The sequence below is a fragment of the Bombina bombina genome, chromosome 3, assembly GCF_027579735.1.
Source record: "Bombina bombina isolate aBomBom1 chromosome 3, aBomBom1.pri, whole genome shotgun sequence".
Lineage (NCBI taxonomy): Eukaryota > Metazoa > Chordata > Amphibia > Anura > Bombinatoridae > Bombina > Bombina bombina.
In genome coordinates this window covers 310,953,194-310,971,896 of record NC_069501.1, presented here as the reverse complement: position 1 = coordinate 310,971,896, position 18,703 = coordinate 310,953,194, and the positions used below count along the sequence as shown (strand labels likewise).

Here is an 18,703-nt window from a genome sequence, read left to right as displayed (position 1 = left end):
GCTCACTCTTTGGTTTTCAAACCTCATTAGAGATAAATGGCTCAAGTATGTGAAACTTTTCTACAGTTGGGATGCTCCTCCTTGAATAACAGTTTGCGTGTCTGAGATAATGTGAACTGCAAGGTGGAATCAACACTTCTGAAGCAGATTGGGATGAAATGAGTAAATTGAAATGATTCAGCAGGATGTCTTTACCCTAAATGACTTGTCTACATATAATATGAATCGTAAGCTAGGATGTCCATATTTTCCATGTAGGCACAAACATTATGCTTACCTGATAAATTAATGTATTTTAAGGTGGTAAGAGTCCATGAACCATTACTCATCAGATTCAACTCCTGGCCACTAGGAGGAGGTGATAATTCCCAAAGAACCAAGAGAACTTAATCCCTCCCACTTCTGTGGTATGCTAGTCTTACGTATAGACAAGCAAGTAGAAGTATCAAGGTAGGAAAGGACAATGCAGGAAACAATAAGTGCAATCTAGAACTGCCACAAAAACAAATGTAAAACTGGAGAAAATAGGTTGATCTTGTGGGCCATTAGAAAAAAATAATTTCAGGTAAGTATAAGTTTTTTCATAAGGGGGTAAGTGTCCACAAGTCATTACTCCTAGGAATACTTGTAATACCCAAGCTGTGGTGTCCACCAGTAATTATGGGAGGGGCCTTTTTTTTTTCTTTTTTTTTTTAAGGCAGGCACCTAATTTCCAGACACTGCTGTCTGGAGAACTTTCCTACCAAAAGCTGCATCAGAAGAAGCAAAAACATGAAAATGGTAGAATTAAGTAAATATATGTAAGGATGACCATGTTGCTGCCATGAAAATTTGTTTAATAGAAGCCTCATTTTTGAAAACCAAGAAAGTGGAAACTAATCTGGTAGAATGGTCCTATAATGCATTTTGGGCGAGAATTTTCCACCTTCAAGTTAGTTTTTGGAATCAACAATTTTAGACAAAAAGCTTAAGTAACAGCTAAGGCCTTTTGGCCTTTGCCTTGACCTGATAAATCAAGAAACAAATTAGAGGATTGTCTAAAATTCCCGAATGATGGTATTAGAATAAACCACCTTCAGTAAAAAGACAAATTTAGTCATTAACACTGCCTATTCTTGGTACCAGATAAGGAGACTCGCAAAAATGTGCTGATAACTGAGAATTTCTTCTGGCAGAATATATTGCTAAAAGAGACAATACTACATTCCAAGACAGAAGCTGAAAAGTTTGTTTGTATGAGCTACAGCTAAAGATGGAACCTGAACCAAGATATTGTACAGGTATGGAGCCACTTGAAGGCCTTGAGCCCTTATTATAGACTGAAGAGTTCCCAGAACTTTGTTAACAATTCTGGGTGCTGTAGCTGGACCAACAGGAAGACCAACAAACTGAAAGTGCTTGTCCTGAAAGGCAAACCATAAAAAGTGGTAGTGTTCCTTGTGGAAAGGAATGTGAAGGTAAGCATCCTTCAAATCTATAGTGAACATATATTTACCTTGCTGTACCAGAGGGAGAATAGTCTGAATTTTTCGATCTTGAAAATAAGAACCCTGAGAAACTTGTTTGGAGGTTTTTAATCTAGAAAAGGCCTCTAAGTCCACTTTTTCTTGGAACAATAAAAAGGTTTGAGCAAAAACCTTGGCCTTGTTCTAACACAGGTACTGGAACTATTAGCCCCATGAGTTTCAGTTCTGCTACATATTGAATGGAGGCATTTGCCTTCATAGGGTGCTTTGGAACATGAGACAGAAGAAACCTTCCTCAGGGAGTTGTGATTTGAAGCATTTTATGTACCCCACGGTAACTAAGGATACTGAACAGACTGAGGCCAGCCGTCCCAAAGATTCATAATCTGCCCCCTACCAGAAGAAGATCTGGATTGGGGACCACACCTTCATGAAGATTTTGAAGAGGAGGAAGTATTTTAGACTGTTTGGAGTTCTAAGAAGATTTGGAAAATTCCTGTTCCTGTGAAGAAGCAGACTTTTAGTTCCTTGATTGACAAAAGGAACAAAAATGACTAAATGTTGTATTCTTTCCCTTAGACTTTTTGTCCTGAGGGAGAAAGGCACCCTTTTCTCTAGTCACAGTATAAATTATAGCCTCTAAACCAGGCCCAGAACAGATAATGCCATATTGTTGGCATAATTGCATCACAAATTATGGCATTAGCAGATCTTATAAATTTCAACTTACTTTGAAAATCTTCCCCTCTCTTTTGCTCTTTCTCCCCCTCTCTTTTCTGTAAAGGAAGATTTTGAACATAAATTAAAATTTATAAGATCTGCTAATGCCATAATTTGTGATGCAATTATGGATATAGTCAAGATTAATGCCAACAATATGGCATTATCTGTTCTGGGCCTGGTTTAAGGCTATAATTTTTACTGTGACTAGAGAAAAGGGTGCCTTTCTCCCTCAGGACAAAAAGTCTAAGGGAAAGAATACAACATTTAGTCATTTTTGTTCCTTTTGTCAATCAAGGAACTAAAAGTCTGCTTCTTCAAAGAAAGAGGAATTTTCCAGATCTTCTTAGAACTCCAAACAGTCTAAAATACTTCCTCCTCTTCAAAATCTTCATGAAGGTGTGGTCCCCAATCCAGATCTTCTTCTGGTAGGGGGAAGATTATGAATCTTTGGGACGGCTGGCCTCAGATGGCAATGAGGGTAAGGGTTTATATTGGATAAGTTAGAAACTCGAAGACTTTCCCAGAGTTTCTACTTACTACAAGGCAAAAAACCTAGCTGTTCTGGAATTTGATTTTGAGTATGTACAAAAAAGAAATATGCCATTATAAAAAAATATTTTATTTTTTTTGTTTCCTGAAGTGGTATAACACACAATTTCCAAATAAGAAACAGCAGCTAAGTCATACAATTAACAATATAAATAATACATTTTTTCCAGCACAACAAATCAAAGAAATAGGAAAATAAAAAAGTAAACGAGTATTGCTAGTATCATGTGGGCTTTAAATAGTTAGAACCATTAAATAGTTTAAAAAGGGTGAAAATACAAACACGTACATATATATATATATATATATATATATATATATATATATATATATATATATATATATATATATATATATATATATATTGCACTTTCAAATGTCATCCAAATCTTCTAAGCAAAAAGAACAGTAAAAGTTGAGTGCACAAGATTGTAGATTATAATAGCGTTTTCAGAATGCCAAGACATTACAACATTTATCTATACATTTAATTTTGATTAACTCAAAGTAAAAAGGTTTCTGGAGACGCATAAAACAACATTGCATTTACCCACTGCAGTTTACAGAAGAAAGCATTTGTGTACAGACCTGGCCTAGGTTCACTGATGAGCATGGTATTAATGCTACTAGTTTAACCAACTTAAATTAGATTTAAAATGTATAGGTTGTACCTAAAAATGCACTGAAAGCTTCTTTGGCAGTGTAGGAGTTAAATAATCTACAGGTAAAAGCAAACAAGGTTAATGTCCTTTACTATGGAAGGTAATTTAGCTTCATATAAATAAAATCTAATTGCATATATTATGCTTTAAGGTGGGCATAAATATTTGTCAATTCTAGCATGTATTTTCCATGAGGCAATGTGTTTTGGCAAGCCAGAAGCATTGCTTTTAAAGTAAAGTATGGAGTTTTACAAATTACTCCTAATAGTGTTGCCAATAATTTGGGGGAAATGCACCTCTCTTGCAAATGTACATTAGCTTGAAAGTGCATGCCAGTAAACAACAAAACTGACATTTGACAGGCTAATCTTTTCAGTAAAATGTGTCTTGTCAAAAAAACATGTAGGCTACTGATGTGACTCCAAATTAAAAAGCAAGACTTTCAAGTTAAACTATAGTATTAAAAGCCAGAAAAAATAAACTAAAAAAGATTTACTTAAAAGAAAATTGAAGTTGTTTTTTTTTTATTACTGTATCTAAAAGTGAGGATTTTATAATGTACTCGTTTTATTGCTTAATGTATATTCCTGTACTTAAAATAAAATATTTTTCTTTATGCTTGGATTGTGTCATTGCCCAATAATGAAGTTATGCAAATTGTCTATATCAGCCAGTCTGTTCTCAGGGTTTAATTGTGCACAAACAGGCATTTCCTGTTAGTTTTCAAATACATTTTTTTTCATACAAAAAATATATATTTTTTCATGTTTAAATAAGCTTTTTCATATTCATGGCAATTCTTTTTTTTATTTTGTTTAATATCCATTAAAAAGAATGGTTCTAACTCAATTTCAAAATGTAAAAAGTGAAAATAAATCACACGCATATGTTATCTGAACTAGTAAGCAATCATATGTCTTCATATTATTTTCATAAATTCACATTAACATTCTATGTGGGCATCATCTAATTTCATCTGTCAGTCAACATGTCATACATCTTTAATGGAGAATATAAAGTTTATTTCTAAATAAAGGTTAAATATGGCTTGGTATGGTTATTCGTGAACTGATGTAAAATGATAACAAAAAAAAGCACTAAGCTTTTAGGAATAAATTAAGTTAAACATTACTTAAGAAAGGAGGTTACATGGGAGTGTTTTTATACTTTTAGAAACAGCCAGGTAAAAAAAAAAAGTAGTAATATATTGCTACAAGCTGTTCTGTAACCTACTATCAAACAAATATATTAAAAGGTGTTTTACATACTGAACAAATACACACCACATAACACAAACTACCTAAAAAATATACTGAATATGAATTTCTGCTCACTTTTACAACTAATATCCCATAAGTGTGGGAATGATTTTTAAAGATTTTTATGTTACTATACCAGTGTGTACTAATGCAGTAAGGAACACAAACATCTAAATTATTTAAGAGTATAAAAATAGCAAGCCAAAATAGAGGTAACAAGTTTCCTATCTAAATTCATAAATGAATATAATATATAGTGCAAATTTTTATCAGTTAAATTTTACAAATATATATCCAATTAAATGAAGCATCAAATATACATATTATTTGTGTATTATGTTCTCGCCTAAATTGTTTCTCTGGTAATGCAACCTGTAACTAAGAGATCCGACAGAATTACTAAGTGGCATTCCCTAAATTTCAGGATGTGAAGTATAGAAAATTACAGTAGAATTCTCAGTGACCTTTTTTCACTTTAGAATTTGCATTTTGCATAAAACCACGTATCTGAAAATATAATGTATGCAAATGTACACCGTTATTTTGTGATGTATTCTAAATAAAGTGAGTGGACTGAACAATGGTGCTCTTTAGTTATGTTTTAAAATGAGATTAATCACGTGTTACTTTTGTGTGTAAAAATGACGCTTGTTCCATTCTCCCTATGAGGCCAAAAAGCAAATTCTGTAAGCTACAAATCAAGCAGCCAGTGTAGGCAATATTTTGCATTTTGAAAAACTAGGTTATAGATTTCACTTTTTTGGCTTCTCTTTGGAGTGTAGGACAAGGTACATTTTGTACACAAAAGTACAAGGTATTTAATGCCCTGTTAATTTTTCTCAGTTACCGCAGGAGTCCCCATTTACCTCGGCAGGGCTCATTCACATGTAGGCTTGCAAGAACCAGCAGTGTGATTGCTAGATTGTCTAGCAATACAAGACAAATGTTCTTAAATGATACAATAATAAAATAAAATGTTTACCTGTTCCACCAATGTCATATTTTCATTGGTATTAGTTTAAAACAGTTTTTAAGTGCCATGAATTAAGTGAGGGTCTCTGTGGGTTGCAAGCTACAGGAACCCAGAGAGCTTTAGAGAATATAGGCCTATGAAAAAAAAAAATATTTACATAATTGCCTCATAGCATGTTTTTAAATCCCTTTCATTTTTAACATAAATATTAATATAAATGCACTAAAAACCAAGTAGCTAACGGTGGCCAAGCTGTGTATTTCTTCTTCCAACCTCCTGCTGCCACTCATCAATAGAATTCTGCTGCATTCTACTTATTAGCTTTGTATTTAGAAGCATCTCTTGGCTCCCTGCTCGGATTGCTCCAGTCATCTGCTTCTGCTGCATTCTTGTAATGTCTCCATGCAGACTTGTTGAACACTGGAAGTCTTTCAAAGGAGTCACCAGAAACAGCCTGAATTTATAAAAAATGAATAGTGTAGTTAAGGGACCAGTCAACACAGTAGATTTGCATAATCAACAAATGCAAGATAACAAGACAATGCAATAGCACTTAGTCTGAACTTCAAATGAGTAGTAGATTTTTTTTCTGACAATTTTAAAAGTTATGTCTTTTTCCACTCCCCCTGTACCATGTGACAGCCATCAGCCAATCAGATATGCATACACGTACCATGTGACAGCCATCAGCCATTCACAAATGCATAAACACTTATTCTTGCACATGCTCAGTGGGAGCTGGTGACTCAAGAAGTTTTAATATAAAAAGACTGTGCACATTTTGTGAATGGAAGTAAATTGGAAAGTTGTTGTAAAATTGCATGCTCTATCTGAATAATAAAAGTTTAATTTTGATTGAGTGTCCCTTTAAGGCAATTGCTGAATATATGTCTATCAATGTGCTGTAGATATTATATGATGCATTTATGTTACTTCTAATATGCAATTCCCTATTCAGAAATAAAAACAATGAAAACTAAATGAAGTCACAAAATTAAAGTCAGCCAACATTTAACCACAAAAAAGCAATGGCTTCCTAATGACGTCAATGCATTTTATTGCAATTGACGCCTTCATCCTGCTATTTCCTTACCTATCTTTCAGTAGTGAAATCACTTTTGTTAACAGCTATTTAGACGGGACAAATATGTGTGTGTCTAAAAACACAGTCGCCTAGATGTTGAGTTCAGCGTTAGGGTTAAAAAGCAGCGTTAAGGGGTCCTAACGCTGCTTTTTAATGCCCGCTGGTATTACGAGTCAGGCAGGAAAGGGTCTACCGCTCACTTTCTTTCCGCGACTCGAGGCTACCGCAGATCCCCTTACGTCAATTGCGTATCCTATCTTTTCTATGGGATTTGCCTAACGCTGGTATTACGAGTCTTGGAAGAAGTGACCCTCTACCGATAAGACTCCAACTGCAAAAAAAAGTCAGTAGTTAAGAGTTTTATGGGCTAACGCCGGAACATAAAGCTCTTAACTACAGTGCTACAAAGTACACTAACACCCATAAACTACCTATTAACCCCTAAACCGAGGCCCCCCCACATCGCAAACCCTATAATACATTTTTTTAACCCCTAATCTTTCAACCGAACATCGCCGCCACCTACATTATAGCTATGAACCCCTAATCTGCTGCCCCTAACATCGCCGACACCTATATTATATTTATTACCCCCTAATCTGCCCCCCACCACGTCGCCGCCACCTACCCACACGTATTAACCCCATAATCTGCCGACCGGACCTCGCCGCCGCTATAATAAATGTATTAACCCCAAAACCTGCCGCACTACCGCCTCGCAAACACTATAATAAATTTTATTAACCCCCAATATGCCCTCCGCCACCACCTACCTACAATTATTAACCCCTAAACTCCCGCCCCCAACGTCGCTGCTACTATAATAAAGTTATTAACCCCTAAACCTAAGTCTAACCCTAACACCCCCCTAACTTAAATATAATTTAAATTAAACGAAATAAATTTACTATCATTAAATAAATTATTCCTATTTAAAACTAAATACTTACCTATAAAATAAACCCTAATATAGCTACAATATAACTAATAGTTACATTGTAGCTATTTTAGGATTTATATTTATTTTACAGCCAACTTTGTATTTATTTTAACTAGGTACAATAGCTATTAAATAGTTAATAACTATTTAATAGCTACCTAGTTAAAATAATTACAAAATTACCTAACCTAAATTACAAATACACCTAACACTACACTATCAATAAATTAATTAAATAAATTACCTACAATTATCTAAACTAAAATACAATTAAATAAACTAAACTATAGTACAAAAACAAACAAACACTAAGTTACAGAAAATAAAAATTTTTTACAAGAAGTTTAAATTAATTACACCTAATCTAAGCCCCCTAATAAAATAAAAAAGCCTCCCAAAATAATAAAATGCCCTACCCTATCCTAAATTACAAAGTAATAAGCTCTTTTACCAGCATTTAAAAGGGCTTTTTGCGGGGCATTGCCCCAAAGTAATCAGCTCTTTTACCTGTAAATAAAAATACAATACCCCCCCAACATTACAACCCACCACCCACATACCCCTACTCTAAAACCCACCCAACCCCCCCTTAAAAAAACCTAACACTAACCCCCTGAAGATCTCCCTGCCTTGAGTCGTCTTCACTCAGCAGAGCCAAATTCTTCATCCAAGCGGGGCAGAAGAGGTCCTCCATCCGGTTGAAGTCTTCATCCATGCGGGGCAGAAGAGGTCTTCCATCCGATTGAAGTCTTCAAGTGGAATCTTCTATCTTCATCCATCCGGAGCGGAGCGGCAGCATCCTGAAGACCTCCGACGCAGAACATCCATCCTGGCCGACGACTTCCCGACGAATGGCGGTGCCTTTAAATCATGTCATCCAAAATGGTGTCCCTCGAATTCGGATTGGCTGATAGGATTCTATGAGCCAATCGGAATTAAGGTAGGAAAAATCTGATTGGCTGATTTTAACACTCTGTAAACACTTTAGAATGGACAATTCAGAAATGTCTACAGAACAACCCCAAGGGCAAACAATCTCTAATATATATCAAGGGTTTCATTTCCAGGATATATGTGACCTCTTAGCCCTGAGGGGTTTGGAACAGGAGACAGGGATTGATTTTGCAAATGATCAAACCACATTGCATAAGAAATACAAAAATCCCTCCACTTTCTACCCCATTCAGAGCAGGGGAAACACTATAGAAACCTTTTATAGAAGAGTAGAGGCAGATTTAAGAACACTTAATCACACGAAAAAACCTGTGAAGAGTAACCTAAACATACACGAACAACAAGCTATGAGATCACTAAGTGACAATATGAATATTGTCATAAAGCAGGCGGACAAGGGGGGCTCTGTGGTCGTCATGAATAGGTCAAGCTACATTGCTGAGGTCTTGAGGCAATTGGAAGATACCAACAGCTACACAAAGCTTAGGGGTGACCCAACGAATGCATTTCAGAGACAACTTATGCACCTTTTGGATGGGGCTGTGGAAGAAGGTTTTATCGACAATGATACTTGTCAATATTTATATGTTAAACATCCTATCATTCCAATATTCCACCACCTGCCCAAGGTGCATAAAACCATAGAAAACATACAGGGTAGGCCAATAGTTAGCGGAATAGGGTCCATGCTAGAACATCTTTCGGAGTGGCTTGATGATTTATTGCAGCCACTTGTTATTGCCCTCCCTAGCTATATTAAAGATACCAAACATGTTCTGAATATAATTGATCAAGTTGTGTGGACACGCGACTCTGTGTGGCTCACTGTAGATGTCACAGCATTGTATTCCTCAATTCCCCACCATTTAGGATTGAGGGCTATTGAATACTTTCTAATTCATGAAACGACATAAAGTGAGCCTTTCAGGGCCTTTGTGTTGGAGGTTACGGAATTCCTACTGACGCATAACTATTTTCAATTTGAGGGTGATTTCTATCTGCAGAGATGTGGGACTGCTATGGGCGCTAAGTTCGCCCCCACCTATGCCAACCTATATATGGGTTGGTGGGAGCGGTCCCACATCTATGCAGATAGTAACACCTTCCGGCCTGCGATTAAGACATACCATCGTTTCATAGACGATTTGTTGTTTGTTTGGGACAGTGAGAAATACCCAGTAGATGAATTTGTGAAATACCTGGATCAGAACGATTTCAATCTGCGTTTTACTCATGAAACAAACAAACAGAAAATTAATTATCTGGATGTTGAGCTTAGAGGTTGGCAGTCAGGTGAGATTACATAAGAAGTGTACAGGAAGCCTATTTCAGGCAATAGTATCTTACATGCGAAGAGCTGTCATCCTCGGCAGGTGAACTCATTCGCGTTAAAAGAAATTGTACACGAACCAAAGATTATGAACATCATGCTGAAGTGCTGCAGGATAGACTGAAGGACAGGGGTTACAGTAACAAAGTCCTTAAGAAAACTAGGATTGAAGTAGACAGAATAAACAGAGATTCTCTCTTGGCAGATCACATAAAATCTAACAGTAATTCTAAACGCAAATTGACATTTGTTACGGATTATTCAGAACAATATCACACAAACTGTAACATAATCCGGGGGCACTTCAGATTGCTTGCAGCTGATGATGGTCTAGTGGATGCAGTCAGTGAAGACTGCAGGTTTTCGTACAGGAGGAATAAATCTGTGGGGAGCATTTTATCCCCTTCACAGCTTAGAAAACCTGCCTCATCCACGCGATCTTCTTGGCTCAGGCATAGGGGTACCTATAGATGTGGGAACCCCCAATGTAAAGCGTGTGAACATGTTCACATAGGCTCCTCTTTTCAATCCTGTACCACAGGGGAAACTTTTGAAGTGACTACCTGTGTGAATTGTAGATCTACCTACAGGGAGTGCAGAATTATTAGGCAAGTTGTATTTTTGAGGATTAATTTTATTATTGAACAACAACCATGTTCTCAATGAATCCAAAAAACTCATTAATATCAAAGCTGAATAGTTTTGGAAGTAGTTTTTAGTTTGTTTTTAGTTATAGCTATTTTAGGGGGATATCTGTGTGTGCAGGTGACTATTACTGTGCATAATTATTAGGCAACTTAACAAAAAACAAATATATACCCATTTCAATTATTTATTTTTATCAGTGAAACCAATATAACATCTCAACATTCACAAATATACATTTCTGACATTCAAAAACAAAACAAAAACAAATCAGTGAATAATATAGCCACCTTTCTTTGCAAGGACACTCAAAAGCCTGCTATCCATGGATTCTGTCAGTGTTTTGATCTGTTCACCATCAACATTGCGTGCAGCAGCAACCACAGCCTCCCAGACACTGTTCAGAGAGGTGTACTGTTTTCCCTCCTTGTAAATCTCACATTTGATGATGGACCACAGGTTCTCAATGGGGTTCAGATCAGGTGAACAAGGAGGCCATGTCATTAGATTTTCTTCTTTTATACCCTTTCTTGCCAGCCACGCTGTGGAGTACTTGGACGCGTGTGATGGAGCATTGTCCTGCATGAGAATCATGTTTTTCTTGAAGGATGCAGACTTCTTCCTGTACCACTGCTTGAAGAAGGTGTCTTCCAGAAACTGGCAGTAGGACTGGGAGTTGAGCTTGACTCCATCCTCAACCCGAAAAGGCCCCACAAGCTCATCTTTGATGATACCAGCCCAAACCAGTACTCCACCTCCACCTTGCTGGCGTCTGAGTCGGACTGGAGCTCTCTGCCCTTTACCAATCCAGCCACGGGCCCATCCATCTGGCCCATCAAGACTCACTCTCATTTCATCAGTCCATAAAACCTTAGAAAAATCAGTCTTGAGATATTTCTTGGCCCAGTCTTGACGTTACAGCTTGTGTGTCTTGTTCAGTGGTGGTCGTCTTTCAGCCTTTCTTACCTTGGCCATGTCTCTGAGTATTGCACACCTTGTGCTTTTGGGCACTTCAGTGATGTTGCAGCTCTGAAATATGGCCAAACTGGTGGCAAGTGGCATCCTAGCAGCTGCACGCTTGACTTTTCTCAGTTCATGGGCAGTTATTTTGCGCCTTGGTTTTTCCACACGCTTCTTGCGACCCTGTTGACTATTTTGAATGAAACGCTTGATTGTTCGATGATCACGCTTCAGAAGCTTTGCAATTTTAAGAGTGCTGCATCCCTCTGCAAGATATCTCACTATTTTTGACTTTTCTGAGCCTGTCAAGTCCTTCTTTTGACCCATTTTGCCAAAGGAAAGGAAGTTGCCTAATAATTATGCACACCTGATATAGGGTGTTGATGTCATTAGACCACACCCCTTCTCATTACAGAGATGCACATCACCTAATATGCTTAATTGGTAGTAGGCTTTCGAGCCTATACAGCTTGGAGTAAGACAACATGCATAAAGAGGATGATGTTGTCAAAATACTCATTTGCCTAATAATTCTGCACTCCCTGTATAGTATCTACCTTTTATGGTGTACAGTTTGCAACCTACAATACATAGGGTTAACAACAAGGGAGGTGCGCTCACGAATACGTGAACATCTATCGACCAGTAGGTAAAAGCAGCACCCCCTTAGTTAACCATTTTGTTAACACACATGATAAAGATTGTGCAAGCCTTAGATGGATGATTATTGAAAATAATCCAAGCTCGGCAGAGTGGGGGGGGGGGGGGGGGACAAGTTCCAGGTTTTATCCAGGCAGGAGATGTACTGGATTTTCAGAATTCAGACCAAGGTTCCATTGGGCCTGAACTCTGAATATGATTTTATTAACCACTGGAACTGAGCTTGTCCCCCACCCTCTCTGGGTCCTTTAATGACGTGCATCATTATATGCCTAAAATGAAAGGATAAAAACTTAAGTCAATAACAACTATCTCTGCATTCTCATCCCCCAGTACCTGATTACATATATCTATCTAAGGGATGGGCTGTAAGCTATGGTTTGAATAAAATTAGGTGTTTAGGTTCAGCAAACCCTTGCACCTATATCTTTATGATAAGACACTACACACAGCAATCATAGATATCATGCCCCTTGCTCTCAATCCTTGCAAATACGTTGTATATAAAATGACCCTGCATTGAGTACACCTTTATACAATCTAGGATACATGGCAGTTTAGGACACGTATGTTGTCTATTCAGTTGCAAATACTACATTAATAGTAACAAAGTGTTTCACTATTATTAATGAGGGAACTGTTATGGAATTATGAATATCTTTTTTCTCCTAACCTTCTCCTATTTATCAATCTAACCATTTGCTTATAAATGGATGCTATCTGAAATTTTATATGCTCTATATATTCCATAATATCTTTATTTATCTATATTATTATGAAGTTTATTACTATGAAGTTCAATTGAACAAACCAGGTCTAGATCTTGAATATATTCTAAACAAATTAACAGACCCATTAATGTAATAATAATAACACAATACAGTAATGATGGGTGTTTTTGAATATACTTGGTTTAAGATACTGTTTAATGTGCATACAGGGAGTGCAGAATTATTAGGCAAATTAGTATTTTGACCACATCATCCTCTTTATGCATGTTGTCTTACTCCAAGCTGTATAGGCTCGAAAGCCTACTACCAATTAAGCATATTAGGTGATGTGCATCTCTGTAATGAGAAGGGGTGTGGTCTAATGACATCAACAGCCTATATCAGGTGTGCATAATTATAAGGCCACTTCCTTTCCTTTGGCAAAATGGGTCAAAAGAAGGATTTGACAGGCTCAGAAAAGTCAAAAATAGTGAGATATCTTGCAGAGGGATGCAGCACTCTTAAAATTGCAAAGCTTCTGAAGCGTGATCATTGAACAATCAAGCGTTTCATTCAAAATAGTCAACAGGGTCGCAAGAAGCGTGTGGAAAAACCAAGGTGCAAAATAACTGCCCATGAACTGAGAAAAGTCAAGCGTGCAGCTGCCAAGATGCCACTTGCCACCAGTTTGGCCTTATTTCAGAGCTGCAACATCACTGGAGTGCCCAAAAGCACAAGGTGTGCAATACTCAGAGACATGGCCAAGGTAAGAAAGGCTGAAAGACGACCACCACTGAACAAGACACACAAGCTGAAACGTCAAGACTGGGCCAAGAAATATCTCAAGACTGATTTTTCTAAGGTTTTATGGACTGATGAAATGAGAGTGAGTCTTGATGGGCCAGATGGATGGGCCCGTGGCTGGATTGGTAAAGGGCAGAGAGCTCCAGTCCGACTCAGACGCCAGCAAGGTGGAGGTGGAGTACTGGTTTGGGCTGGTATCATCAAAGATGAGCTTGTGGGGCCTTTTCGGGTTGAGGATGGAGTCAAGCTCAACTCCCAGTCCTACTGCCAGTTTCTGGAAGACACCTTCTTCAAGCAGTGGTACAGGAAGAAGTCTGCATCCTTCAAGAAAAACATGATTTTCATGCAGGACAATGCTCCATCACACGCGTCCAAGTACTCCACAGCATGGCTGGCAAGAAAGGGTATAAAAGAAGAAAATCTAATGACATGGCATCCTTGTTCACCTGATCTGAACCCCATTGAGAACCTGTGGTCCATCATCAAATGTGAGATTTACAAGGAGGGAAAACAGTACACCTCTCTGAACAGTGTCTGGGAGGCTGTGGTTGCTGTTGCACGCAATGTTGATGGTGAACAGATCAAAACACTGACAGAATCCATGGATGGCAGGCTTTTGAGTGTCCTTGCAAAGAAAGGTGGCTATATTGGTCACTGATTTGTTTTTGAATGTCAGAAATGTATATTTGTGAATGTTGAGATGTTATATTGGTTTCACTGGTAAAAATAAATAATTGAAATGGGTATATATTTGTTTTTTGTTAAGTTGCCTAATAATTATGCACAGTAATAGTCACCTGCACACACAGATATCCCCCTAAAATAGCTATAACTAAAAACAAACTAAAAACTACTTCCAAAACTATTCAGCTTTGATATTAATGAGTTTTTTGGGTTCATTGAGAACATGGTTGTTGTTCAATAATAAAATTAATCCTCAAAAATACAACTTGCCTAATAATTCTGCACTCCCTGTATTATATATTGTGAATGTGAATATATACAAAATCTTTTACATTGTCAATAGGTGTATATTTTGTCATATACTGTTTCTTTAATACCCTAATTGATGCCTAGGATTTCCACCAATCAAATCCCAGAGGTGGGTTTTTAAACTTGAGTGTGTGTATGGTGTTTTAGGACTATGAATACGGCACAGGCCGAAACATGTTAGTCTATCTTTCTTTTCTATAGGGTATGCACCCTCCATGTTTGAACTATTTTCAATAAAGAGACTTTTATTTAAATGACAGCAACTGACATTTTGTTATTTTTTTGAAGTTCCGATCAGCCAATAGAATGCGAGGTCAATCCGATTGGCTGATTGGATCAGCCAATCGGATTGAACTTCAATCTGATTGGCTGATTGAATCGGCCAATCAGATTTTTACTACCTTAATTCCGATTGGCTGATAGAATCCTATCAGCCAATCGGAATTCGAGGGACGCCATCTTGGATGACGTCATTTAAAGGAACCGTCATTCGTCGGGAAGTCATCGGCCAGGATGGATGTTCCGCGTCGGAGGTCTTCAGGATGCTGCCGCTGCGCTCCGGATGGATGAAGATAGAAGATTCCGCTTGGATGAAGACATCAGTCGGATGGAAGACCTCTTCTGCCCCGCTTGGATGAAGACTACAACAGGAGGATGACCTCTTCTGCCCCGCTTGGATGAAGAATTCGGCTCGGCTGAGTGAAGACGACTCAAGGTAGGGAGATCTTCAGGGGGTTAGTGTTAGTTTTTTTAAGGGGGGTTTGGGTGGGTTTTAGAGTAGGGGTATGTGGGTGGTGGGTTGTAATGTTGAGGGGGGTATTATATTTTTATTTACAGGTAAAAGAGCTGATTACTTTGGGGCAATGCCCCGCAAAAAGCCGTTTTAAGGGCTGGTAAAAGGGCTGATTACTTTGTAATTTAGGATAGGGTAGGGCATTTTATTATTTTGGGGGGCTTTTTATTTTATTAGGGGGCTTAGATTAGGTGTAATTAGTTTAAACTTCTTGTATTTTTTTTTATTTTCTGTAATTTAGTGTTTGTTTGTTTTTTGTATTATAGTTTAGTTTATTTAATTATATTTTAGTTTAGATGATTGCAGGTAATTTATTTAATTAGTTTAATGATAGTATAGTGTTAGGTGTATTTGTAACTTAGGTTAGGATTTATTTTACAGGTAATTTTGTAATTATTTTAACTAGGTAGCAATTAAATAGTTATTAACTATTTAATAGCTATTGTACCTAGTTAAAATAAATGCAAAGTTGGCTGTAAAATAAATATAAATCCTAAAATAGCTACAATGTAACTATTAGTTATATTGTAGCTATATTAGGGTTTATTTTATAGGTAAGTATTTAGTTTTAAATAAGATTAATTTATTTTAGTAATTTTATTTCGTTTAATTTAAATTATATTTAAGTTAGTGGGTGTTAGGGTTAGACTTAGGTTTAGGGGTTAATAACTTTTTTATAGTAGCGGCGACGTTGGGGGCGGGAGATTAGGGGTTAATAATTGTAGGTAGGTGGCGGCCCCTGACTTAACCATTTATCAGGGCCCCCCCCCCCTCCTTTGACATGTGCAATTTTTGACCAAGTGACTAAAATGTATATGCACTTTATTCTTAATTGTCTATTTAAACTTGGAAATGTTGTAAATGTAGTAACATACACACACACAGACACACTCATACACTGAAACACACACACACACACACACACACTCACACATAAGGATTCACATATAGACACTCTAGCAAACACACAAAGAAACTCAGACACAGACACCCAAACAGACACTCAGCACTTGTTTACATTGACCTAACAAGTAATGAGGTAAACTACAGTTTTGTAAAAAAAAAAGTAGATTTAGAAAACAAAATATGGAGTTCTGATTATCTTTTTGTAAAGGAAGATGTCAACTAAATGATGACAACAGCATGCAAGGAAGGGCCCTGAACTGCCTAAACAATAATTAAAAGGTTAAATGGAGGATTGGTGACTTCCGGGAAAGGTTTTGTTAGTCTCACAGTCTGTAGAAAGATGTGAATAATCAGTAGTAAGGTCAAAATGTGCTAAAAAGGAACAGGCAAAGGACACACACACAAACTCAAACTTGCACATGCACCCAAAGAAACACCAACAGAGACAGCCTCAGAAAACACACAAAGACATACACACCCTCACTGAGACATCCACAGAAAACACACAAAAACATACACACACCCTCACAGAGACATCCACAGAAAAGACAGACATACACACACACACACACACACACACACCCTCACAGAGACATCCACAGAAAACACAGACATACACACCCACCCTCACAGAGGCATCCAGAGAAAATACACAAAGACAAACACATGCCCACCCTCACAGAGACACCCATAGAAAAAGCTCAGACATATGCACACACCCTCACAGACATCCACAGAAAATGCACAAAGACATACACACCCCACCATACAACTACTACCACACTGAAGTTACAATCTTAAATTTCACAAATAAATAAAAAAACATTTGCTAAGTAATTCCTACCTCCTCTGCAAATGAAAGTGATCAGCCGTCTGACTCAGGCACACGCTCTACAAACAAAGTGCCAAGTCTGTCTCACACTGTGCATAGTGGTTTAGTGCACACTCAGAAATCCTCTCAAATGCTAATACTTTACTCCTTATAATAACATTTCCCATGCTCAATTAGCACTCTGCTGTAGTACCCACTGGTGGCTGCCAAAATTAAAAAAAAATAATTTTTTTTTTTAGTTCTTGCCTCATGGGGCCCCCCTAGCCCATTGGGCCCCTGACAGGAGTCACCCCTGTCACCCCCTGATGGCGGCCCTGGGTGGCGGCGATGTTAGGGAGGGCAGATTAGGGGTTAATAAAATTTATTATAGTGTTTGCAAGGCGGGAGTGCGGCGGTTTAGGGGTTAATACATTTATTATAGTGGCAGCGATGTCCGGTCGGCAGATTAGGGGTTAATAAGTGTAGGTAGGTGGCAGCGACGTTGGGGGGGGGGCAGATTAGGGGTTAATAAATATAATATAGGTGTCTGCGATGTTAGGGGCAGCAGATTAGGGGTTCATAGGGATAATGTAGGTTGTGGCGGTGTCCGGAGCGGCAGATTAGGGGTTATTAATATAATGTAGGTGTCAGCGATAGCGGGGGCGGCAGATTAGGGGTTAATAAGTGTAAGGTTAGGGGTGTTTAGACTCGGGGTTCATGTTAGGGTGTTAGGTGTAGACTTAGAGAGTGTTTCCCCATAGCAAACAATGGGGCTGCGTTAAGAGCTGAACGCTGCTTTTTTGCAGGTGTTAGGTTTTTTTCAGCCAGCTCAGCCTAATTGTTTCCTATGGGGATATCGTGCACAAGCACGTTTTTCCAGCTTACCGCTACTGTAAGCGACGCTGGTATTGAGGGTTGAAGTGGAGCTAAATTATGCTCAACGCTCACTTTTCTGAGGCTAACGCAGCCATTCAGACAACTCGTAAAACCAGCGTTGTCTTAAGGGTGCGTTGGAAAAAACATAATTTATGCTTACCTGATAAATTTATTTCTCTTGTAGTGTATCCAGTCCACGGATCATCCATTACTTATGGGATATATTCTCCTTCCCAACAGGAAGTTGCAAGAGTCCACCCACAGCAAAGCTGCTATATAGCTCCTCCCCTAACTGCCATTACCAGTCATTCGACCGAAAACATGCAGAGAAAGGAAAACCATAGGGTGCAGTGGTGACTGTAGTTTAATGGAAAAATTACCTGCCTTAAAGTGACAGGGCGGGCCGTGGACTGGATACACTGCAAGAGAAATAAATTTATCAGGTAAGCATAAATTATGTTTTCTCTTGTTAAGTGTATCCAGTCCACGGATCATCCATTACTTATGGGATACCAATACCAAAGCTAAAGTACACGGATGATGGGAGGGACAAGGCAGGTACTTAAACGGAAGTTACCACTGCCTGTAAAAAACCCTTTCTCCCA

General features: G+C 38.0%; 1 protein-coding gene across 1 annotated transcript in view; it reads right to left on the bottom strand.

Annotated features, from left to right (window-relative positions):
- Window positions 1-2,792: 2,792 nt before the first annotated feature.
- PDK3 (pyruvate dehydrogenase kinase 3) overlaps window positions 2,793-18,703 on the bottom strand; it is a 301,385-nt gene continuing 285,474 nt past the window's right edge. Inside the window, exon 11 of the mRNA XM_053706421.1 lies at window positions 2,793-6,086. Coding sequence (XP_053562396.1) covers window positions 5,943-6,086 — 144 coding nt within the window. The 3' untranslated portion in view covers window positions 2,793-5,942. The remainder of the gene's footprint in view (window positions 6,087-18,703) is intronic.